This window comes from Haematobia irritans, chromosome 3, assembly GCF_050003625.1.
Source record: "Haematobia irritans isolate KBUSLIRL chromosome 3, ASM5000362v1, whole genome shotgun sequence".
Lineage (NCBI taxonomy): Eukaryota > Metazoa > Arthropoda > Insecta > Diptera > Muscidae > Haematobia > Haematobia irritans.
In genome coordinates this window covers 190301494-190327948 of record NC_134399.1, presented here as the reverse complement: position 1 = coordinate 190327948, position 26455 = coordinate 190301494, and the positions used below count along the sequence as shown (strand labels likewise).

At 29.5% G+C, this 26455-nt stretch overlaps 1 protein-coding gene across 2 annotated transcripts in view; it reads right to left on the bottom strand.

Moving 5' to 3' along the window:
* Nucleotides 1-6844: 6844 nt before the first annotated feature.
* Nucleotides 6845-26455, bottom strand: part of ogre (optic ganglion reduced) — a 91083-nt gene continuing 71472 nt past the window's right edge. For both annotated transcript variants that reach the window (XM_075300825.1, XM_075300824.1), the window contains exons 3-5: nt 20290-20397; nt 8135-8643; nt 6845-7892 (exon numbers count right to left, since the gene is read on the bottom strand). In XM_075300825.1, the coding sequence (XP_075156940.1) occupies nt 7670-7892; nt 8135-8643; nt 20290-20397 (840 nt within the window). In that variant the 3' untranslated portion in view covers nt 6845-7669. The remainder of the gene's footprint in view (nt 7893-8134; nt 8644-20289; nt 20398-26455) is intronic.

Below are 26455 nucleotides of genomic sequence, written 5' to 3'. Positions count from 1 at the left end.
GAGTATTGGTTTTTATTTTGCGTAGAATTGGTATCTTATCAAAACCATAATTGTATAAAATGATATGAATCAAGATGTAAATGATGTTTGACTGTGATGTTAGGCGAAAAGATTTCCCTTACCTGTCCCAAAACAATCCAGTCGTCTAATGGCAAAAGTTTCATAAACTTTCATAATAAAATTTAGGAGGATCGTAACGACCGATTATTCTTCTGTCTTCAGTTAAAATATGGAGGAAAAAAAATTATCGTTAGCTTCTTGGAAAACCTATTATTGGATGTATGAACACACTCTGTTAGATGGAATACAGATTCCCTTACGTAAACAAAAATCGCCAGCAAATAATGAAATCATGTCTCATGATAAAGATCTGTCCACAAACACCAGGAAACTTGAGTAGACGATTGATACCTACTTTACTCCATTTTTTCCGAAAGCAATTCCACTCTCCTATTCCCAAGTTTAACGCCTACCTTCCTGTTAGAAGATCGACAGTTAATAGCAACAATATTAACTCTTGAACTAAGGGTTGATATACATCATCTCGAGCGCGAGATCCAGCGCTACAAAAGAGAACCTCTAGATCAAGCAGCGTACCAGGCAGGTTTGAACAGGATTCGTAAGGATACTGTAGCTGAAGCGGTGAGAAGCTACAAGGTTAATCCTGTTCTCGGAAAGAGACCTCCCACGGCAGACTAGGGTAGTTTTAGACCAATTAAGATCAGGCAGCCGCCTCAATTCCTACTTATCAGTGATTGATAGCAGCGTATCTGACGTATGTCCAATTTGCAACCAAGGGCCACACGACACGCGTCATCTTTTCTCTTGCCCAGCTAAACCAAACCGGAATTACCGCCAGATCACTTTGGACGCATCCCACCTTAGTCGCAGAGTTCCTCGATCTGGCCACAAGCTGAAGTACCAAAGCGTATAACATAAAAATGGATGAAATCACAATACACTGTTACAACAACAACAACTCTTGAATTAGATAAGAGAACCAGAATCGATGATCAGAGCAAAGTCGAGACAAAAGTCCGCCATATTATTCGCTCTGCGTAGAGAAGTAAGTGCAAAACGAGGCTGCTGTGCAGCATTTTTTGGCATGAGTTCAAAAGGTTCGATATAAGGACGGACTTGCATTAATTACGCACTGGCGAGTGAATAAATGTGCCATTAAAGCAGTAACATGCACAGACCCTAAAAGGAGGGATTTTCTTATCATATTTACAAGATAAGTGAGATTTCACCTACTTTGAATATAACATGTATGGCTTGTCAATTTATATAAAGGGTGGTTAAATTGTAGGGGCCGATGTTGAATGTGAACCACACCTAAACGCCAAGTTTTTTTCCGAATTTTATTTGACATTTCTCTATTTCAGACTTAATCAATTTGAACCATGGACGTCGTGAATGGGCAGAATGGTTCCAAGAAATGGCAACAGTGGATGATCAATTTTCGAAGAAAATCATCTTCAGTGGTGATACACATTTTCACCTCAGTGGATTCGTAAATAAACAGAATTGCCGCAGAGTGACTGTTTGGTACGGTTTATGGGCTGGCGCCATCATCGGGCCGTATTTTTTCCAAACTGAGGACGGTCAGGCAGTTACTGTGAATGGTGTTCGCTATCGTGAGATGATAACGAACTTTTTATGGCCCGAGTTGGACGATATGTGGTTCCAGCAGGACGGTGCCACTTGCCACATAGAACCTCCATTATGCCTCAGCGTCATCGAAAATTTGGACCATCGGATGAAGGTGTGTCACCGAGGTCGCGGCGCCCATTTGGCCGATATTTTGTTCCATATATAATTGAGTAATACCAATACATCATATTAAACTAAAATTACAATAATTTTCTAAATAGTTTGTGTTTTATTCAAAATCAACATCGGCCCTTGAAATTTTAACCACCCTTTACTATGGTGTTGCACAGTTGCCACAATTGGTAGAATTCTTCGAAAAAGGGTAGATTTTTTTACTGTTAGATATATTGGTAGAATTCTTGATGTTTTGGTAGATTTTGCAAAATATTCCGTTCCAACTAAGAGGTACTTCACAAGCTTTTATAGAAACAATGTTTTTTCTTAAGAATAACATTTTGACAAAATTTTCAATAGAAATAAAATTTAGACAAAATTTTGTATAGAAATAAAATTTTGACAAAATTCTGTATAGAAATAAAATTTTGACAAAATTCTGTATAGAAATAAAATTTTGACAAAATTTTTATAGAAATAAAATTTTGACAAAATTTTCTATAAAAATAAAATTTAGACAAAATTTTGTATAGAAATAAAATTTTGACAAAATTTTGTATAGAAATAAAATTTATTAATTTTCTTTTTGTTCGACCTTTATAAATATATAATGAAATGATTAATCAAGCTCGAGGTCTTTGACAAAATTTTCTATAGAAATAAAATTTTGACAAAATTTTCTATAGAAATGTTCACAACATTGTTTATTGAATAAAAAATGAATAATAAATATTTTTTTTATATTATGGATGTGTTTATTATATTCGACCTGTATATAGGCTTTTCCAATTAATAATTGTTGATAAAATCGAGCTCGAGGTCTGTATGTTTAATTTTTATTTATTCAATATTTCGTCTTTTCATTGAACGACTTCATCGGGAATATTGATCTGCGTATACAAATACACAATACATTTAAATACATACAAATTGCATGTTACATTTTCGTGAGTGTTTTTAATGTAATATGTAATTTGTACGTATTAAAATTTATTGTGTATTTGTATACACAGAAAAATTTTCCCGATGAAGTATTTCAATGAAAAGACGAAATATTGAATAAATAAAAATTAAACATATAGACCTCGAGCTCGATTTTATCAACAATTATCAATTGGAAATAAAATGTTTACAAAATTTTCTCGAGAAATAAAAGTTTGACAAATTTTTCTATAAAAATAAAATTTTGATAAAATGTTCTATAGAAATAAAATTTTGACAAATTTTGTATATGTTAGAAATAAATTTTGCAACATAAGTTTTTTTGTTTGGTAGTTATTTTGTACAATGTTCTCCAAATTTTGGTAGATTATTTTTGGCTCGAGTGGCAACCGTGGTTATGATCCGTTTGCGTAAAGCTATTTGTTAAAAAAATCTGGAATTATGGGCCGATAACTACTAGTTGCTTGCACCGTCATTTCGTGGTGCCAGAATAAAGAAATTTAAAATTATTAACAAAGTCTTACGACTTTTTGTACCATATAGAAGTAGTGATTAACCTCGCGCAGAATCAAAGAGTTGACTGGATTAATAACGTTTCGGTTTTGGTAAGTTGTGAGGTACATCTTTCACTATTTTGAAGGATGCGTGGAATTTGGAAGTTATTCGTGATAGCCAAGATACTGCTGTCTGCTTTGTAATTAATAATAATTAGGCTACTTTTAGGCTCGAATGATTTTTTATAGACCCCTGACCCATTAGATGGCATATAATTGAGTAATTTTCGCTGAAAATAAACCTCAAAAAAGTTTGTATTTGTACTATTTGCTCCTCTCTCAAATAATGATACAAATTATTGCTACGAAGAAATTATAAGTTTTGTTTTATTAAGATTGTGGTTAAAAAGCCAGTAATTGACGACCATTTGAATAGTACGCAATACATTATAGCATACTCTTAGGCACCTAAATATATATAGTCACCCTGTAGATTAACATTTGTAAAATGTTTCACAGCAATTAAGCAAATTTCTCAAATTTATATTTAAACAAACAGCTCAAACCAACTCAGAAGTATTCCCAGCTACACTCTTAGAAAAATATGTTTTTCATATGTTCCGATATAAACAAAATGTGTTTCGGGCACAATTTTAAAACACAATATATATAAGTGCAAACATGTAATGTTCCTAAACAAACACTAAATGTTTGGGACATCTATGTTAATATGTTAGAATATATTATGTTTGGGGCATGAATGTTTCATAAAAATTATATGTGTGAATGCAAACATATATAAATTCACAAATTTCGACTAAACCTACATATGTTGTGATATTTTATTCAAAGCGACAGAGAGAGTATAGAGCAAGAAATAGAGATGGAAACCGGGAGAGTTGACGAAAGATATCAACATAACACAGCGAAAGAATCAAAAGAGAACAATTTCTGTGAAAACGCTGGTATGTTGTTTCGGAAAACTGTTTTATGATAAGGCCAAAAATTTGATATGCTTAAGTCTAAATATTATTTAATTTGAATAAAGAGAATGGACATTCGGAACCAAGAGAATAGACATTTGAAAAAAAAGCATGTGTTTTCGCCTTGAGAGCAGCATTTTATGTATGTGTGGACATGTGTTTTGTTTATCATTTTGGCATTATGGGCACAATTTTTTTCTTGGTTCATTAAAAGAAATCAGGGGTCTTCATAAAAATAACGAAAGGGCACTGTACTCTTTTTAGAGTTGGGACAGTAAAATGAAATAAGGAGGAAATAGTGAAAAATTACACAGTAAAATGTATAAAAATAAAGTTTAGTTCCTCTTTATTAATAAGTAGTCCAAGAGGTGTTGACGGAACTTAATCGGGCATTAAGTTCGAGTTTTGCAGCTAAAACAATTTAAAAAGTTTATTTTCTTTAAAATGAATTATTAAAGAAAAATAAAAGGCATTTTAGACCGATGGTGTTAAATGCTAGTAAAAAACCTAAAAACCTAAATAAATTTATGTTTATATTATAAAATTATTTATGTATGTTTATACTCGACTCCACGTTCTTCTTTTGTTAGAGTTTTTGAATTCCTTCCAAATTTTAAAGTTTTGTACAAAAAACAGTTTTTTGTTACTAAATTGTTATTTTTGCAATAAAAAATAATATTTTATCCAAAAATTAGTCAATTTCGTTTATATCAAGCATTGTTAATGACTATAAATCTTTAATAACCCATATTTCGAAGTTTCATTATAAAAATTTAATATAGTATAAATATAAATGTGTAAATTAAAAAAAAAGTGTTCGGTCGGAGCAGGGATTGAACCCACGACCCTTTGCATGCAAGGCAAACATGCTAACCACTGCTCCACGTGGCAAACAAATGTATGTTTCTGTTAAATAATGTTATGTTTGGATGGGCTCGTGGGCGCTGCAAACTATGCTATATAAATGTAACTTATAACGATAATTATCTGCTGGTGACCATAACAGCTACGTAGCCCAGTGGATAGTGTGTTGGCTTACAAACTGTATGGTCCTCGGTTCTATTCTCCGTGCAGGCGAAAGGTAAAATTTAAACAATTTATAAAAATGAATAATTTCTTCAACATTATTTGTATTACAGAAAAAGGTGCCAAGAATTAAAATATTTCGTGGAAGTGAAAATAACGAGTATGTTAGGGAATGAGCACAACCGTCTTTGGGAAAAATTCTTCCAAGCATATAATATTTTTGGGCTCAAAATTCTTCCAAACATATAATATGTTCACATAAAACAAACATATTAATGTTTCGGCAGTATCCAATAATATATGTGCTTCCTGCAAAATATGTTTGGAACATATGTTAAAGAAACGATTTTTTTAGGGTGTATTAAGAATTTGCATCAAAATTAAATTAAATCCAGATACGAAATTGAAATTGAAAAAACCAGTACGAGTTTGACACTTTGAGAATTTGAAGCCATAGGAATGGCATCTTTCTCGCCAACATTCTATAATTTGAATTTGTGTTATTTTACTCTCTCTCTCTCTATTTTGAAGTCGGTGCTTCGTCGGTTAACGAAGACATGAAAAAGGAAACACGCAAAATCTTATTGTTTTGGATAACTGCACCGTGCATTATAACCGACCCCCCTTAGATCACCTGAAATTTATATTTTTCCACCCAGCACGACATCAAAGAACAGCCATTAGACATTAAAACTCTCTACCACAGAGAAATTGTTTCTTTTGTGCTGGATAACATTAAAAGAAGGAAAAGGTGAATATGCTCGATAAGTGCCTGTTTAGATAAACAGATAATGAGCCACAGTTATCAGAACTATCAATATTTTCTAGTACGGACCCTGGGTGAGGACTTCTACCTAACTGTGGTGATTTAACTTTTGAGGATTTTGTTGATACTGACATCTGGAGTTCTTACTGATTCTAAACTTTTAGATTTGGACAAAAACAAGGAGGAAAATGAAGAAGACCAACCGCTGAATCCAGTCACATTGTTTATTTGAACTTATTCGCCGTTCTCTCTCTCTCTCTCTCTCGATAATTTGAACTCGTATTATTTTGAAACAATTGGATATTTGAACCTTTCCCTTGTCCCTTGAGTTTCAAATTATCGAGAGTCGACTGTATTATGCGCTTTACAGACTATCAGTTATTCCGGACGGCGGTTCTCGTGTCGAACATATCCCATATATTGTGCACATTATAAGTTAAGTCCTAAGGCTTAATCGATACTGCTCTATGTTTATGGGATCGATAACACATTTACCGATTATTTAATCATCGCCCACAAGTCGTATCGATCCGTCACATTGTACGATTCTTTACAAACACCGACATTCCGTCCGGAATAACTGATAGTCTGTAAAGCGCATTAGAAACGAATGCCGGTTATTGTGGTAATGAAAACAAATGTTTTACCTGTCCATCGAAAATGAGATTTTCACGAAACCCGACAATCAATCGGTCTGAGAAGATAATTCGGTCAGATAAACATAAAATATCCGGAAACCGATATTTACCCATCATCCTATTGAAAATTTTTAATTTTATCATTTCCCCTTTATTGCCTTTCAAATAATCAGTTCTGCCTCACTACCCCATGTCATAAATGTTTATCTAGATTAAACACTAAACTCCTTTCAGAAGGTGTTAATAGGGTTTTGTTTTTATTTAAACAATTTTGTTGATCCTTTGTTTTTGCATGTCATTTGTGTTTGTTATTTTTTTTAAAAATAAATTACAAATAAACTTCACTAAAAACGGTTTATAAAAACTATTCCATATAGTATAAATGCTTTGCTTTATTCATTTTCAGTTTTTCATCTTTGTTGTTATTAAAAAAAAAAATATTTATACAAAAAATTTATTTTATAGAAAGAGACTCTTTTAAAACACAAGCATTGGGGGCGTAACAAAACGAACATGTTTTTCTTTTTAATTAAAATTATCAATATTATTTTAAAGACGAACTAATATTTTTTTGTATTATAACTTAAAAGCTAAAACATACATATATATTTATAGAGATTTATATAATTAAATGTTGTTGTATTTCTTATTATAAAAAAGAGTTGTGATCATTGTTTTAAAATTTATAATCATTTTATGGGTTCTCTCTTTTATTAGAACAATAAAAGAGTCAAGGATTTTATTCCAATTTTTTGTGATTTATGATATAATATTAAAAAAGAGAGCTGCTCGAGTATAATAGATAAAGGATTTCTAATTCCTTACTTATGCTTGTACATAGGGAAGAAGAAAGAATAGGATTATCTATCAAAAATTGGAAACAAAGACAAATACATAGAATAATTAATTAACTTAATCACAGAACTACATTCATGCAAAGGTTTTTATTTTGCTTTTAGAATTAGATTTTCATTTAGTAAAGGTCGTTGTTCATCCAGGGATACATCCAGGGCAGGTTGTTTGTTTTTTGTTTCATGGGCACACAGAGGAAAATCACTTGGCTCGATTATATCTTGAAGGATCGATTTCTTTAGAGAATTCAGTCATAACTTCTTTGTAAATGGCGGGATCCAAATTACGGCCCAGCATATAGATAAGCCACCAATCACCAATGTCCAGCTTCTGTGACAGGGTGCGACAAGTGTCCAAACTAATCATGCGATTTCTAGCATGCAATAGACGAGGACGGAACTTGGGCATTAGAAGCATAAAGGCACTGCAAAAGAAAAAAGAAAATTAATTAATTAATTTAATTTTTTACTTAATTTTCTAATATAGGGTGATTCAACCATAATGCTAACCATTGAGCCATTACAATAGCAAAATGAAGTTAAATTTTAACTCAAAAGTTTTTTGGATTGTTAAACAAAATTTTATTTGGAAGTGGCTATAAAAAATCGCCATCAATCATTGGACATTACGATTGAACCACTCTCTATACAAGCTTAAAATACTTACCGGAATGTAATCAAACCAATCAATAGAAGCAATAATATCATATACCAGAACCATATGAATACATAGGTCTTCTCGTTGACAATATTCAATGGCAATATACATAGCGAATCATGTTTCTGCAATGATCCTGATGCACCATATTTATGGAATATACATTTAGTTACTCTGGGAAAGATATAAACCATGGGATCAACTCTTTGCTCCTGAGGTACATCGGATAATTGCATTATGCGTGTACCATAAGATAAAAATTCACCATCGAAGAAACGATTCATCAGATACATTTGAATAATGATATTTATCAGACACAGCGCTTCACATAACCAATAACGTATGGCGTACATCTTGTGGCGTTTCACATGTTTGGTTAGATAATCCAGTAGGGCATCACGTTTTGCTTCTTTTTCTTCTCGGGTGCAAATTGTGATATTTAAACCCATGACAATCATACGCATAAGACCACCTTCAAATTTATCCCATAGAAATTTGGGGGTATAGCATGCAATGGCCTAAAATAAAAAGAAGATATATAACATTAGTAATTATCTAGAGATGTGATTTGTCATTATAATAAAGTTAGGTTGGGACAATTGGCGAATCAATTTTGTCAAAATGTAATTTCTATAGAAAATTTTCTTAAAATTATTTTCCTAGGTCGAAAACCTTAGTTGTTCGTACCTTTATTTTGTATTTATTTCATAATTTATTATGATTTAAAATAAACTAATAATAATTATTATTTTCCGTAGAAAATTTTCGCTAAATTTTATTCCTATAGAAAATTTTGTAAAAAAAATCTATGGAAAATTTTCACAAAATTTTATTTCTAAAAAAGTTTTAATTTCGTCGCAAATTTAATTTCTATAGAAAAAATTTTTAGAATCTTATTTCTATATAATTTTTTTTAAAAAATTTATTTCTATAGAAAATTTTGTCAAAATTTTATTTCTATAGAAAATTTTGTCAAAATTCGATATCTATAAAAAATGTGTCACAAATTTTATTTCTATAGAAATTTTTGTGACAAATTTAATTTCTATAGAAAATGTTGTAAAAATCTTATATCTATAGAAAACTTTAGCAAAATTGTATATCTATAGAACATTTTCTTATTCCTATAGAAATTTTTTGCAATTTTTTTTTCTAAAAAATTTTTAATTCTGCACAATATTTTTGCAAAAATTTATTTAAAAATTAAAGTTCTATAGAAAATTTGGCCAAAAATGCATTTCTATAGAAAATTTTGTCACACATTTTAATTCTATAGAAAATGTTCTCAAAATTTTATTTATATAGAAAGTTTAATCAAAATTCTATTTCTTATCACATATTTAATTTCTATAGAAAATTTTGTCAAAAGTTTATTTCTCACCCTTTTTTTTCAACTTCGTTGCGACGATTTTATTTCTATATATAATAATTATTTTCCGTAGAAAGTTTTCGCAAAATGTTATTCCTATAGAAAATTTTGTAAACAAAAAATTGTAAAAAACCTTTATGAAAAATTTACGCAAAATTTTATTTCTATAAAAAATTCTAATTTCGTCACAAATTTAATTTCTATAGAAAAATTTGTTTGAATTTTATTTCTATAGAAAAATTTGTTAGAATTTTATTTCTATAGAAAATTTTGTCAAAATTTTATTTCTATAGAAAATTTTGTCAAAATTCGATATCTATAAAAAAATGTGTCACAAGTTTTATTTCTATAGAATTTTTTGTGACAAAATTAATTTCTATAGAAAATTTTGTAAAAAATCTATATCTATAGAAAATTTTATAAAAATCTTATATCTATAGAAAACTTTTGCAAAATTGTATTTCTATAAAACATATTCTTATTCCTATAGATTTTTTTTGCAATTTTTTTTTCTAAAGAAATTTTTAATTCTGCACAATATTTTTGCAAACATTTATTTCTATAGAAAATTTTTGCAAAATTTTCTCAAAATTTTTTCAAAATTTTTACAAAATTTTCTCAAAATTTTATTTAAAGGGTGATTCTTTTGAGGTTAGGATTTTCATGCATTAGTATTTGACAGATCACGTGGGATTTCAGACATGGTGTCAAAGAGAAAGATGCTCAGTATGCTTTGACATTTCATCATGAATAGACTTACTAACGAGCAACGCTTGCAAATCATTGAATTTTATTACCAAAATCAGTGTTCGGTTCGAAATGTGTTTCGCGCTTTACGTCCGATTTATGGTCTACATAATCGACCAAGTGAGCAAACAATTAATGCGATTGTGACCAAGTTTCGCACTCAGTTTACTTTATTGGACATTAAACCAACCACACGAATGCGTACAGTGCGTACAGAAGAGAATATTGCGTCTGTTTCTGAGAGTGTTGCTGAAGACCGTGAAATGTCGATTCGTCGCCGTTCGCAGCAATTGGGTTTGTGTTATTCGACCACATGGAAGATTTTACGCAAAGATCTTGGTGTAAAACCGTATAAAATACAGCTCGTGCAAGAACTGAAGCCGAACGATCTGCCACAACGTCGAATTTTCAGTGAATGGGCCCTAGAAAAGTTGGCAGAAAATCCGCTTTTGTATCGACAAATTTTGTTCAGCGATGAGGCTCATTTCTGGTTGAATGGCTACGTAAATAAGCAAAATTGCCGCATTTGGAGTGAAGAGCAACCAGAAGCCGTTCAAGAACTGCCCATGCATCCCGAAAAATGCACTGTTTGGTGTGGTTTGTACGCTGGTGGAATCATTGGACCGTATTTTTTCAAAGATGCTGTTGGACGCAACGTTACGGTGAATGGCGATCGCTATCGTTCGATGCTAACAAACTTTTTGTTGCCAAAAATGGAAGAACTGAACTTGGTTGACATGTGGTTTCAACAAGATGGCGCTACATGCCACACAGCTCGCGATTCTATGGCCATTTTGAGGGAAAACTTCGGAGAACAATTCATCTCAAGAAATGGACCGGTAAGTTGGCCACCAAGATCATGCGATTTGACGCCTTTAGACTATTTTTTGTGGGGCTACGTCAAGTCTAAAGTCTACAGAAATAAGCCAGCAACTATTCCAGCTTTGGAAGACAACATTTCCGAAGAAATTCGGGCTATTCCGGCCGAAATGCTCGAAAAAGTTGCCCAAAATTGGACTTTCCGAATGGACCACCTAAGACGCAGCCGCGGTCAACATTTAAATGAAATTATCTTCAAAAAGTAAATGTCATGGACCAATCTAACGTTTCAAATAAAGAACCGATGAGATTTTGCAAATTTTATGCGTTTTTTTTTTAAAAAAAGTTATCAAGCTCTTAACAAATCACCCTTTATATAGAAAATTTTGTCAACATTCTATTTCTTACCACATATTTAATTTCTATAGAAAATTTTGTCAAAAGTTTATTTCTCACCTTTTTGAAAAGATTGTTGAAAAGATCAACTTCGTTGCGACGATTTTATTTCTACATAATAATTATTTTCTGTTTTCGCAAAATTTTATTCATATAGGAAATTTTGTAAAACAAATTTTTCTATGGAAAATTTTCGCAAAATTGTATTTCTATAAAAAATTCTAATTTCGTCACAAATTTAATTTCTATAGAAAATTTTGTGACAAGATTTTCTATATAAATTAAATTTTTAAATAAAATTTTCACAAAATTTTCTATATAAATAAATTTTGTGACAAAATTTTCTATACAAATAAAATTTTTATAGAAATGAAATTTTGATAAAATTTTCTATACAAATGAAATTTTGATAAAATTTTCTATAGAAATAATATTTTAACAAAATTTTCTATAGAAATTAAATTTGTGACAAAATTTTCGATAGATATAGAATATTGTATATCTATCGAAAATTTTGTCACAAATTTAATTTCTATAGAAAATTTTGTCAAAATTTCATTTCTATAAAAATTTCTCTCAAAATTTTATTTCTATAGAAAAAAAAAAATTAAAAAATTTAATTTATATAGAAAATTTTGTTACAAATTTTATTTCTATGGAAATTTTTATGAAAATTTTATTTCTATAGATAATTTTTTAAAAGTTTCATATCTATAGAAATTTTTCTCAAAATTTTATTTCTATAGAAAATTTTCTCAAAATTTTATTTCTATAGAAAATTTTGTCAAAAGTTTATTTCTCGCCCTTTTTCTTTTCAACTTGGTTGCGACGATTTTATTTCTATAGAAATTTTTTGCAAAATTTTATTTCTATAGAAAATTTAGTCAAACGTTTATTTCTATACAAAGAAAATTTTATTTATTTATTTTCGAAAAATTTATTTCTATAGAAAATCTTCCCAAAATTTTATTTCTATAGTAAATTTTCTCAAAATTTTATTTCCATAGAAAATTTTTTCAAAAATCTTATTTCTATAGAAATTATCATTTTCTCAAAATTGTATTTCTATAGAAATTTTCTCAAAATTTTATTTCTATAGAAAATTTTCTCAAAATTTTATTTCCATATAAAATGTTCTCAAAAATCTTATTTCCATAGAAATTATTTGCAAAATTTTATTTCTAAAGGAAATTTTTGTAAAATTTTATTCTTGTACAAAATTTTATTTCTAAAGGAAATTTTTGTAAAATTTTATTCTTGTACAAAATTTTATTTCTATAAAAATTTTTTGTAAAGTATAAGTTCTACAGAACATTTGGTCAAAACTTTATTACTATAGAAAATTTTCTCGAAATTTTATCTCCATAGAAAATTTTATTTGCGAATAAAATCTTATTTCTATAGAAAATGTTCCAAAAATTTTATTTCTATAGAAAATTTGCTCAAAATTTTATTTCCAAAGAAAATGTTCTCAAAAATCTTATTTCTATAGAAATTATAATTTTCTCAAAATTTTATTTCTATAGAAAATTTTCTCAATAATCTTATTTCTATAGAAAATTTTCTCAAAAATCTTATTTCTATAGAAAATTTTCTCAAAATTTTATTTCCATAGAAAATTTTCTCAAAAATCTTATTTCTATAGAATTGTTTTGGAAAATTTTATTTCTAAAGGAAATTTTTGCAAAATTTTATTTCTGTAAAAATTTTTTGTAAAGTTTAAGTTCTATAGAAAATTTGGTCAAAATTTTATTTCTATAGAAAATTTTGTCAAAAGTTTTATTTCGATAGAAAATTTTCTCAAAACCTTATTTCTGTAGACAATTTTCTCAAAAGTTTATTGCTATAATAATTTTTATTTCTATAGAAAATTTTCGCAAAATTTTATTTCTGTAGAAAATTTTCGCAAAATTTAATTTTTACAAATAATTTTGTTATTTGGATCGCAACTAACTTTCTTTTTAAATAAACTCAAATACTAAAGTTTATGGTGCCTTAATAAAAAGGTAATGTGTTGTCAATACATATGTATTATTTAACTGTCATTTGTAGTTTGGCATATATACCAGTATGACTTTGCAAACATGTGGTATCAGCAACCCGAATTTCCCCCCTCGACTTAAGCTCTTTCCTATCGACTTAATTATTTGTTCTAAATAGATTTTCTTTTTGTAAAAAATAATACAAACTTGAGATTTATGTTTATTGATGTCATGATCCGTAAAAAAAAAAACAAAGACTTACAATAAAAATTGAAATCAATTGACTAAGAAATTCAGCCTACACCCACAATTAGCCTCGCATCAATAGAATTTTGTCTATAGATCTATGGACAAGCTCAATGGACTTAGTTATAGACTGGGTAAGCTATATGCCAGTGTTATTCAATTTAAGGTTTCAATGGAGACAAATGTCGAACCAAACCCGAAGTTGTCCACTGATGGTAATTGATTATAACAATTTCAGAAAACCAATGCATACAAACATCTATACAGAGTATATCTATGTAGATATGATATGATACCATCTATGTATGTATATATGAATGTATGTATATACCTATGTATATAAAAATTACATTAAAACCTTAATTAAAGTCAATTGAAGTGGAATTGAGAATGTGTTGTAGTACTTTGTACTCAACATTAGCATCAAAATCATCACCATCACTTGGTTAACCATGAAGCTATACCACACAGTGGAAGATCTTGGAAAGCGTCATACCACATAATGACGATGATGATGAGGTGATTTTTCGTTTCTTCTATGTGATTATGAAGTATTACGTAGTTTTTCTTTTTCCGTTGAATATTTGTACTTGAACCTAGTGTAGATATACATACGTAGACGTAACAAAAATATCTATCTTTTTAAATTGAGAAGCAGAAAATTTGATGAGGTGGTTGTCAGAGAAGATTTAAAGAAACCACATCAAACCAGTTTCTATGCATTGAAAGTGAAAGAAAAAAAACTACATAACGAAATTATTTCAGACAGTCAATAAATGACCGGTAATAATTTACAAAGGTGTAGTTATTAAGATTTTCTATAAATTATGAATGGTCACGGGATGATTGAGACTTTGCTAATGGTCAAAAACAAAAGTAATAACTCCGACAAATGTTTTATAAAAGAATTGAAGTATGTACATAACATAAATTTATTTATTTATTTAAGTGTATGGATTACAATCCTTACAGACTAGCAATTTTAAAAATAAAATAAATCTGTAAAAATTTTTCTATTGAAATTTGTTTCTACAAAAAATTTTATCAAAATTTTATTTATATTGAGAATTTGGTCAAAAATTTATTTCCATAAAATATTTTGTCAAACATTTCATTTCCATCGAAAATTTTTTCAAAATTTTATTTCAATAAAACTTGTATTAAAATTTTTATTTCTATAGAAAATTTTCTCAAAATTTTATTTCTACAGAAAATTTTCTCAAAATTTTATTTCTATAGAAAATTTTCTCACAATTTTATTTCTATAGACATTTTTCTCACAATTTTATTTCAATAGAAAATTTTGTCAACACTTTATTTCTATAGGAAATTTTGTCAAGATTTTATTTTTATTGAAAATTTAGTCAAAATTTTATTTTATAGAAAATTCCATCAAAATTTTATTGCTATAGAAATGTTGCCAAAACTGTATGTCTATAGAAAATTTTGTCAAAATTTTATTTCTATAGAAAATTTTGTCAAAATTTTATTTTATAGAAAATTTTGTCAAAATTTTATTTTATAGAAAATTTTGTTAAAATTTTATTTTATAGAAAATTTTGTTAAAATTTTATTTTATAGAAAAGTTTGTCAAAATTTTATGTCTATAGAAAATTTTGTCAACATTTTATTTCTATAGAAAATTTTGTCAAAATTTTATTTCTATAGAAAATTTTGTCAAAATTTTATTTCTATAGAAAATTTTGTCAAAATTTTATTTTATAGAAAATTTTGTCAAAATTTTATTTTATAGAAAATTTTGTTAAAATTTTATTTTATAGAAAATTTTGTTAAAATTTTATTTTATAGAAAAGTTTGTCAAAATTTTATGCCTATAGAAAATTTTGTCAACATTTTATGCCTATAGAAAATTTTGTTTTATAGAAAAGTTTGTGAAAATTTTATGCCTATAGAAAATTTTGTCAAAAATTTATTTCTGTAAAGAACATTGTCAATATTTTTTTCTATAGAAAAAATTTGCCAAAATTTTATGTCTATAGAAAATGTTGTCAAAAATTTATTTCTATAGATAACTTTGTTAATATTTGATTTCCATAGAAAAATTTGCCAAAATTTTATGTCTACAGAAAATTTTGCCAAAATTTTATGTATATAGAAAATTTTTCCAAAATTTTACTTTTATAAAAAATTTTGTTAAATTTTACTTTTATAAAAAAATTTGTTAAATTTTAATTTCTATAGAAAAATTTGTCAAGAGTCTATTATAATAAAATTTGCCAAATATTTTATTGTTTTTAATTTTTTTGTCAAAATTTGGTTTCTATGAAAATTTTTGGCAAAACTAAAAATTGTGTTTGTTTTTGTAGAAAAAACATTAGAGAATATTTTATATAAAAATGTTTCCCTTTAACTTTAAAATCTAACAGACTATTTATTTTTTTTATTTGGATGGTCATTGATCTCTTGAATTAATTATAAAGGGTGATTTGTTAAGAGCTTGATAACTTTTTTTAAAAAAAAAACGCATAAAATTTGCAAAATCTCATCGGTTCTTTATTTGAAACGTTAGATTGGTCCATGACATTTACTTTTTGAAGATAATTTCATTTAAATGTTGACCGCGGCTGCGTCTTAGGTGGTCCATTCGGAAAGTCCAATTTTGGGCAACTTTTTCGAGCATTTCGGCCGGAATAGCCCGAATTTCTTCGGAAATGTTGTCTTCCAAAGCTGGAATAGTTGCTGGCTTATTTCTGTAGACTTTAGACTTGACGTAGCCCCACAAAAAATAGTCTAAAGGCGTCAAATCGCATGATCTTGGTGGCCAACTTACCGGTCCATTTCTTGAGATGAATTGTTCTCCGAAGTTTTCCCTCAAAATGGCCATAGAATCGCGAGCTGTGTGGCATGTAGCGCCATCTTGTTGAAACCACATGTCAACCAAGTTCAGTTCTTCCATTTTTGGCAACAAAAAGTTTGTTAGCATCGAACGATAGCGATCGCCATTCACCGTAACGTTGCGTCCAACAGCATCTTTGAAAAAATACGGTCCAATGATTCCACCAGCGTACAAACCACACCAAACAGTGCATTTTTCGGGATGCATGGGCAGTTCTTGAACGGCTTCTGGTTGCTCTTCACTCCAAATGCGGCAATTTTGCTTATTTACGTAGCCATTCAACCAGAAATGAGCCTCATCGCTGAACAAAATTTGTCGATAAAAAAGCGGATTTTCTGCCAACTTTTCTAGGGCCCATTCACTGAAAGTGCAAGCGTTGCTCGTTAGTAAGTCTATTCATGATGAAATGTCAAAGCATACTGAGCATCTTTCTCTTTGACACCATGTCTGAAATCCCACGTGATCTGTCAAATACTAATGCATGAAAATCCTAACCTCAAAAGAATCACCCTTTATATTCGTGGTGCATAGGAATATTTGGAACATTTCTGACACAATTAGGCATTCAAACAATGCTATGGATATCAGTCACGAAATTATAATAACAACAAAACAAATTGGATAATGAATACCATTTTTATATCATCATAAATTTTCAGCACGTTGAATTGTTAGTGATTACTTAATCAATCAACACAATTAACCATAAAACAGCTAAAGTGGCCGTAAATTTCGGCATTTGAATATTTTTTTTTGGCAATTTTCTTTCTAAAATCACTTGGAGAATCAGTTCAAATTAGTTTTTAAATTTGTTTTTACCGTTGTTAAAGTAAAATAAAAAACGCAGTCAAAATTTTTATAAATGAACTGCAGAATTGGTGCAAAAGCGAATTTGCCATGGGGCGGAAATTTCCTTTTTGAGCTACATAGATTTCACATTAGTTCTTCAGTTGTGATACTATATCAGTATTTCGGATTTCATTTGAAAAAAATAGGAAATGTTGACAACATTTTCTTTTCTATAAGCATTAGCTATAGTGGTTAGGTTCAGTATGATGTAAGTCCAATATTTCAGGCTCACTTAGACTATTCAGTCAATTGTGATATCACAGTGGTGGACTTCTCTCTATCCGTTTCTCAATGAAGTAAAATTTTGACAAAATTTTCTATAGAAATATTATTTTGATAACATTTTCTATAGAAATGAAATATTGACCAAATGTTCTATAGAAGTGAAATATTGAGCAAATTTTCTATAGAAATGAAATTTTGACAAAATTTTCTATAGAAAAAAAGTTTTGACAAAATTTTCTATAGAAATGAAATTTTGACAAAATTTGGTATACAAATAAAATTTTGCCAAAATTTTCTATAGAAATGAAATTTTGACAAAATTTTGTATAGAAATAAAATTTTGCCAAAATTTTCTATAGGAATAAAAATTTGACAAAATTTTGTATAGAAATAAAATTTTGACAAAATTCTCTATAGAAATAAAATTTTGACAAAATTCTCTATAGAAATAAAATTTTGACAAAATTCCCTAAGAAAAAATATTTTGACGAAATTTTCTATAGAAATAAAATTTTGACAAAATATTATGTAGAAATACAATTTGACAAAATTTTTTATAGAAATAAAATTTTTGCAAAATTTTCTATAGAAAAAAGTTTTGACAAAATTTTCTGTAGAAATAAAATTTTGACAAAATTTTGTATAGAAATAAAATTTTGCCAAAATTTTCTATAGGAATAAAAATTTGGCAAAATTTTCTATAGGAACAAAAATTTTGGTAAACTTTTGTATAGAAATAAAATTTTGACAAAATTCTCTATAGAAATAAAATTTTGACAAAATTCCCTATAGAAATAATATTTTGAAGACATTTTCTATAGAAATAAAATTTTGACAAAATATTCTTGAGAAATACAATTTGACAAAATTTTTTATAGAAATAAAATTTTGACAAAATTTTCGATAGAAAAAAGTTTTGACAAACTTTTCTATAGAAATAAAATTTTGACAAAATTTTGTATAGAAATAAAATTTTGCCAAAATTTTCTATTTGACAAAATTTTATAGAAATAAAATTTTGACAAAATTTTCTATTGAAATAAAATGTTGATAAAATTTTTTATAGAAATAAAATTTTGACAACATTTTCTATAGAAATAAAATTTTGACAAAATTTTCTCTAGAAATAAAATTTTGACAAAATTTTCTATAGAAATAAAATTTTGACAAAGTTTTATAGAGATAAAATTTCGACATAATTTTTTTATAGAAATAAAATGTTGACAAAATTTTCTATAGAAATAAAATTTTAACAAAATTTTCTATTGAAATAAAATGTTGACAAAATTTTCTATTGAAATAAAATTTTGACAAAGTTTTCTATTGAAATAAAATGTTGGCAAAATTTTCTATTGAAATAAAATTTTGGCAAAATTTTTAACAAAATTTTCTATAGAAATAAAATTTTAACAAATTGGTCTATAGAAATAAAATTTTAACAAAATGGTCTATAGAAATAAAATTTCCTATAAACTTTTTTTTGAGAAAATTTTCTATAGAAATAAAATTTCGAGAAAATTTTATATAGAAATAACATTTTGACAAAATTTTCTATAGAAATAACATTTTGACAAAATTTTCTATAGAAATAAAATTTTGACAAAATGTTTTTATAGAAATAAAATGTTGACAAAATTTTTATAGAAATACAATTTTGACAAAAATTTTTATAGAAATAAAATTTTGACAAAATTTTCTATAGAAATAAAATTTTGACAAAATGTTTTTATATAAATAAAATGTTGACAAAATTTTTTATAGAAATACAATTTTGACAAAAATTTTTTGTAGAAATAAAATTTTGGCAAAATTTTCTATAGAAATAAAATTTTGACAACAATTTTTTATAGAAATAAAATTGTGACAAAATTTTCTATAGAAATAAAATTTTGACAAAAATTTTTTATAGAAATAAAATTGTGACAAAATTTTCTATAGAAATAAAATTTTGACAAAACTTCCTTTTCATTCTAAAGAAATTATTTTAATATGTCCACTTGCACCCAGTCATAAATCACACATTTTTAAAATAAAATCACTTGTCAGGAAAGGGGAGCACTTTTTAAAATAAACACCATATTCATCATCAGAAACTCATAAAAATGTAGCACGTTTTCCAGAAACAATTGATTTTTATGGAAATTTAATAGAATTACCGTTTAAATAAATGAACAAAAGAAGAAATAAAATGCGAACGTGTGAAAAAAATGTAATTGGCTTGCTGACGGAATAAATGAATGGGTGAATGACAGTCTGGCTTGCTGTCCATCTCTATGGATATTTCTGCTAATTTGCTAAATTTTAGTTTGCTTTGTCTGTGTTTTTATTTTATAACAATATTAACAAATATTTCGACCGGCTTTTTGGCCAATGTGGTTCCATGGAATGAGCTATGTTGCATCAGCCACTTAAAAAACAATGAAATGGTATCGAGTAAACATTGTTTTAAAAGATCATTATAAACGAACAAGTAGCTGTAGATGGATGTGGGGCCCAAAAACATATAATTTTGACCATAATTGTAGAGTAACATCATGTATTATTAAATTTTATTTCTCAATTTCTTGTAGTACAAAAACAAAATATCATATTTTTCCTCATTCGTTTGTATTAGTCTAGCAATGGACAATAACAATGTGAATTGTCTTTTTGGCGTTTTAGTCATGAATCTTACCTGAAAGAAGAGTACAAAACAGACCCACTGATAGTATGTATAATACTTTTTGGCATCCTCGTCATCGAAATCATTTGCTACACCAGGATGTGCTACCTCGCGACCAACCTGAAAAAAATTGAAAAATAAGATTTAGAAAATAAAAACAAGTATATACGGCCGTAAGTTCGGCCAGGCCAGGACCCTCCACCATGGATTGCGTAGAAACTTCTACGAAAGACTGTCATCCACAATCGAATTACTTGGGTTGTTTAATACTTAAAAATTCTTAACATCATCTTCTAAATTGTAAGTTTGTCCATACGTGGTATATATTAGACAAAAAGGTATGTATAGGTAAATCTACAAATAATTCCGAATCGATATGAACTTTTGCACGGTACGTAGAGAGCCAGAATTGAAATATGGGGGTCGCTTATATCGGGGCTATATAGAATTATGAACTTGATATGGACCAATTTTTGTGTGATTGGGGATCGATTTATCTGAGGGCTATATATAACTATACACCGATATGGACTTAGTTAGGCATAGTTGTTAACGGCCATATACTAGCACAATGACTCGGACGGAATTTGCTCCTCCAAGAGGCTCCAAAACTAAATCTCGGGATCGGTTTATATGGGGGCTATATATGATTATGGACTGATATGGATCACTTTTGGCATGGTTGTTAAATGTACCAAATTTCAACCAAATCGGATGAATTTTGCTTCTCCAAAAGGCACCGAAGGTCAAATCTAGGGATCGGTTTATATGGGGGCTATATATAATTATGGACCGATTTCGACCAATTTTTGCATGGGTGTTTGAGGCGATATATAATAACACCACGTTCCAAATTTCATCTGAATCAAATTAATTTTGGTCTTCCAAGAGGCTCCGAAGGTCAAATCTGGTGATCAGTTTATATGGGGGCTATATATAATTATGGACCGATGTGGACCAATTTCTGCATGGTCATTAGAGACCATATACTAACACCATGTACCAAATTTCAGCCGGATCGGATGAAATTTGCTTCTCTTAGAGGCTCCGCAAGCCAAATCGGGGGATCGGTTTATATGTGGGCTATATATAATTATTGACCGATGTGGACCAATTTTTGCATAGTTGTTTGAGACCATATACTAACTCCATGTACCAAATTTCGGATGAAATTTGCTTCTCTTAGATGCTCCGCAAGCCAAATCGGCGGATCGGTTTATATGGGGGCTATATATAATTATGGACCGATGTGGACCAATTTTTGCATGGTTGTTAGAGACCATATTCTAACACCATGTACCAAATTTCGGACGAACTTTGCTTCTCTTAGATGCTCCGCAAGCCAAATCGGGGGATCGGTTTATATGAGGGCTATATATAATTATGGACCGATGTGGACCAATTTTTGCATGGTCATTAGAGACCATATACTAACACCATGTACCAAATTTCAGCCGGATCGGATGAAATTTGCTTTTCTTAGAGGCTCCGCAAGCCAAATCGGGGGATCGGTTTATATGGGGGCTATATATAATTATGGACCGATGTGGACCAATTTTTGCATGGTTGTTAGAGACCATATATGAACACCATGCATGGGTGTTTGACGCCATAATTAACATCACGTTCCAAATTTCAGCTGAATCAGATTAATTTTGGTTTTCCAAGAGGCTCCGAAGGTCAAATCTGGTGATCAATTTATATGGGGGCTATATATAATTATGGACCGACATGGACCAATTTTTGCATGGTCATTAGAGATCATATACAAACAGCATGTACCAAATTTCAGCCGGATCGGATGAAATTTGCTTCTCTTAGAGGCTCCGTAAGCCAAATCGGGGGATCGGGGTATATGTGGGCTATATATAATTATTGACCGATGTGGACCAATTTTTGCATCGTTGTTAGAGACCATATACTAACACCACGTACCAAATTTCAGCCGGATCGGATGAAATTTGCTTCTCTTAGAGGCTCCGCAAGCCAAATCGGGGGATCGGTTTATATGGGAGCTATGTATAATTATTGACCGATGTGGACCAATTTTTGCATGGTTGTTAGAGACCATATACTAACACCATGTACCAAATTTCAGCCGGATCGGATGAAATTTGCTTTTCTTAGAGGATTCGCAAGCCACATTTGGGGGTCCCTTTACATGGGGGCTATACGTAAAAGTGGACCGATATGGCCCATTACCATCCGACCTACATCAATAACAACTACTTGTGCCAAATTTCAAGTCGATAGCTTGTTTCGTTCGGAAGTTAGCGTGGTTTCAACAGACGGACGGACGGCCATGCACAGATCGACTCAGAATTTCACCACGACCCAGAATATTTCGATGTGTTACAAACGGAATGACAAAGTTAATATACCCCAATCCTATGGTGGAGGGTATATGTTAATAATCGAGGCAATTATGAAATTCTTGTTCAGTTGTTCAGAATTTCCTAAAATATGACACTAAAATATTTCCTTCAATACTGTTATAATCTGGGCAAATGTAAAAACCGCCCAACTTGTCCCCTTAATATTGGCCATCTAAGCACTTTCCCTGATTTTCAAAACACGACGTCTGAAAGTATGCAAATGTTTTAAAATAAATTTCTATAGTACACAAAAAAGTTTTGAAATGTATTCAATCACAGAAATGATAGTATCAATGAAAAAGTTAATTGAAAGTTAAATTAAAAAACTAATTGGTCCAATTAAAAAATTGATTGATTCAATTAAAAAATTAATTGCCACTATTTGTGCTAAAGTTTTTTGCGAATGACAAGTTTTAGAGCCACTTTTTAGATGTTCTCATATCCATCGTGGAAATAGTCTTTGGCTTATGATACGCTCTTGGACATGTATTGGGGATGATCTAAATTTGCACTACTTCCAGATTTCAAGTTGGGGAATGAAACCATTCTTTTAAGTTCTTGTTTACTAATCCTACTCCAACTCCAATATGTTACTCACAAAAATGAACCGTCATTACTTGCTCGACCTCATATCACTCTCTGTTCCCCGGTAAACCACAAATGCATCACTTCATCCATGTCGTTAAGTACCCTACAATAATGTCCATCAAAACAATTTTAAACATATGTGTCACGCCATGAATAAAAATAAAGAGCACATTTGGATAAGAACAAAAATACCTTTTAAAAAAATATATTTTTGTTACCCCACCTAAAGGCAATGAAGGGATAGGCCAACGACCAACAGCTCTTAAACAAAACGACAGCAATGCAATTAAAATTTCCGTTGAACTTTAAGCTCATGTCGGGGTCGTTTAGATACTGAATGAATACAGCATCTGTGATCTATATATTTAGAGCCTACATGGACATCACATGGACGTATCGCAAATATTTCCAATTTATGAGTGGGATTTTAAACAAAAAATTTGGGAATGCAATTTCCAGTGCATCATGGACTTGGACGTTTTGATACTATGACCACGTCTCTGGACCAAATGGGTTCTAAAGCATGGCGAATGGCGTGCAAATACGGAATATGAAGTGCATTTTATGAATTATTAAAGATCATAAAACAAACCATTGGCCAACTTAAACCAATGTATAAACTCTCCCAGCACATATAATTTATAATGAAAACAAAAAAAAAAAAAAAAGAGTTGGCCCCCACAAAGAAGTAAATGGAGCTTACTATCCATGGGACTTGAAAATGAAAGCCCAAAAGGAATGAAAATAAAAAAAACCAGCACAGAAATTTAATTTATGCGCAGACAACTCTGTAACGCCCTATGATTTGGTTACTCACAAAATAAGGCGTTCCCTGGATTTAATTATATTTCAAATGATATAAAAACACTATTCATCAATCTGAAGTTTGGGAAACACTGTAAAGGGTTTTATTTTTTTCGTTCGTTTATTTGAGATATCGTTTTTTTGTCTTTGAACTTATGATTGCCGTTTACAATAAAATAAAGGGAACATAAACATTCAAGAATCCTAAGAAGCTCAAACCATTTAGCCACCATCATGATCATAGCTGAGCGGCGAAGGGGTAAAAAAAATATATTCCTGTCAAGTTTTCTTAGAATTGGTAATTGGATATGTTAGTGATTGTACCGTCTGGTACTAAAGCGGACTACAACTCAACTTGCAAGATGGATTTCTTTTGTTTTTAGTATCAGAGACTAGCATTTCCTTTTTCTCTTTTTATTTTGATTTAATTGATATATATTTAAAATGATGGTATTTATAAAATGTATAGCTTCCAAAAATTACCTTTTGTTTGCCAAATATTTTGTTTTGAACATTTAATGAAATATGAAACTTTTGCTTTGGTTGGACAGATTATGTTTTATTTAACTGGATTCCATTGAAGCTTGTTAATTGAATTATAAATATTCGAAAATATAGAATAGCACATGTCAATAAAGAATTTTTTAAAGACCACACAAATTTATTTATTGCTTTATTTTGTCCACAACGATAAAATTAGTGATCAATGAAATTTTATTAAATGATCCCCAATAATCATAGCTGATATGAATTGCAACCAACTTCACACTGAAAAAAGCATGGCCGTTTACAAAAATTTTTTTCATTAAATTTAGGACACAAATTTTGTAAATTTGCTTCCCTTCGTTAAAGTCGCATGTCTTTGAACTAAGGAAAATTTTCCTTAAAATAAAGAAACACACTTTTGATTTAAAGAAATCATTCTCAAATTAACTGAAATATTGAATCTTTAGATTTAGGATAAAATTTTAGATTTAGTTTGAGGATTTAGCATCTTTGCTTTAAAGTTTTTTTTTTGCAATTAAGAAAACATTTTTACTTTGAGGTATTCGCTATAATTTGGATTTTTTAACTGGCATTTGTTTGTACGTGAATAGAAAATACAGCGAAAAGAAAATTAAATTTTATTGATCCTATATTGAAGGCCAGATAGGTCGCTAAAAAATGTATTTATTTTAAAGAAGCCGCATCTTTGGCTCGGTATCAATACCAAATCCTTAGGAGAAGGTCAAAATCTGTGGATCCAAGTAAACTTTTTTTGAGTGTAGATTTAAAGCTACATAGATCCTTAAGGCTAAAATCTATGGAACCAAGTAAACATTTTTTTGAGTGTACGCTGCAGTGGTAGAAAACTCTCTCGTGAGCTGAAGAGATGCAACACATATTGAATAACCGATGCACACAAACAAAATTAGAGTGAAAAGAGCCACACTGAAAAAAAAGCATGCCCGGTTTGCTTTTACTTTAAAAATTGTGGTATTGTTTCCGAGCCAAAGAAGCGGAGAATACAAGTAAGCATACTTTTAAGACACTATTCTCTTTTAAATTTGGGTTTTATGTACTTGCTTCTATGAAGCAAATTTTAATTTTTCGTTTTTTCAGCTGTTTTTCTTCATATGGTATCAAAGTCCTTTAAAAACGAGTTAACGACAACTTTATTTTCCAAATTAAGACTCGACTACCAGTAGAAATTATGCTATGTTTCAAGTAAAAAACGTCTTTAAAATAAAGTGTTGAAAAACATGTCCTATATTTGAACAATTTTTTACTTTGTAGTCAAGATGCAAAAGGACAACAAATTTAAAGAAAAGAATTTTACTGAATTATTAAAGTCAAGTTGACCTTAGCCCAAACATTTTTTCTTTCATGTTATGATACCCATTTTTACGTGAAATCACTTAATTATAAGGACAATACGACTTCACTGAAAAGTGTATCGGCTTTTGGACAAGGAAAAAAACTTTATATTAGAGAAATGCCTCTTCTGTTCTAAGCAAAATTTGCATTCGTATTTTAAAGACATGAAATCTTTGACCTCACGACAATATGTTTTTCAGTGCAGACTAACATATTTGGTAACTGACACGAAATTGCCCAGTTAACGAATGTTTTTCTCCAATGAAAAGTCATTCCCAATTGAGCAGTTTGTGAACAAACAAAATGATCAGGTTTAAGAAGTCACCTGAAAATAAAATTTGATGTTTGTGTTTTCGAAATTTTAAAATTAAAAATAAATTAAAGAAAGTATCATGATTTAATTTGTTGGATTTCATATCAGTCACACTGTATGGTATGGAGTGGCACAAAGATATAATTGTAAAAAGTGACAATTTTGGCACTAAAAGTGACAACAATAACAGTGGTCGTACACGAAAAAAAAATGCTTTTTATACCCTAAACTACATAGTGGT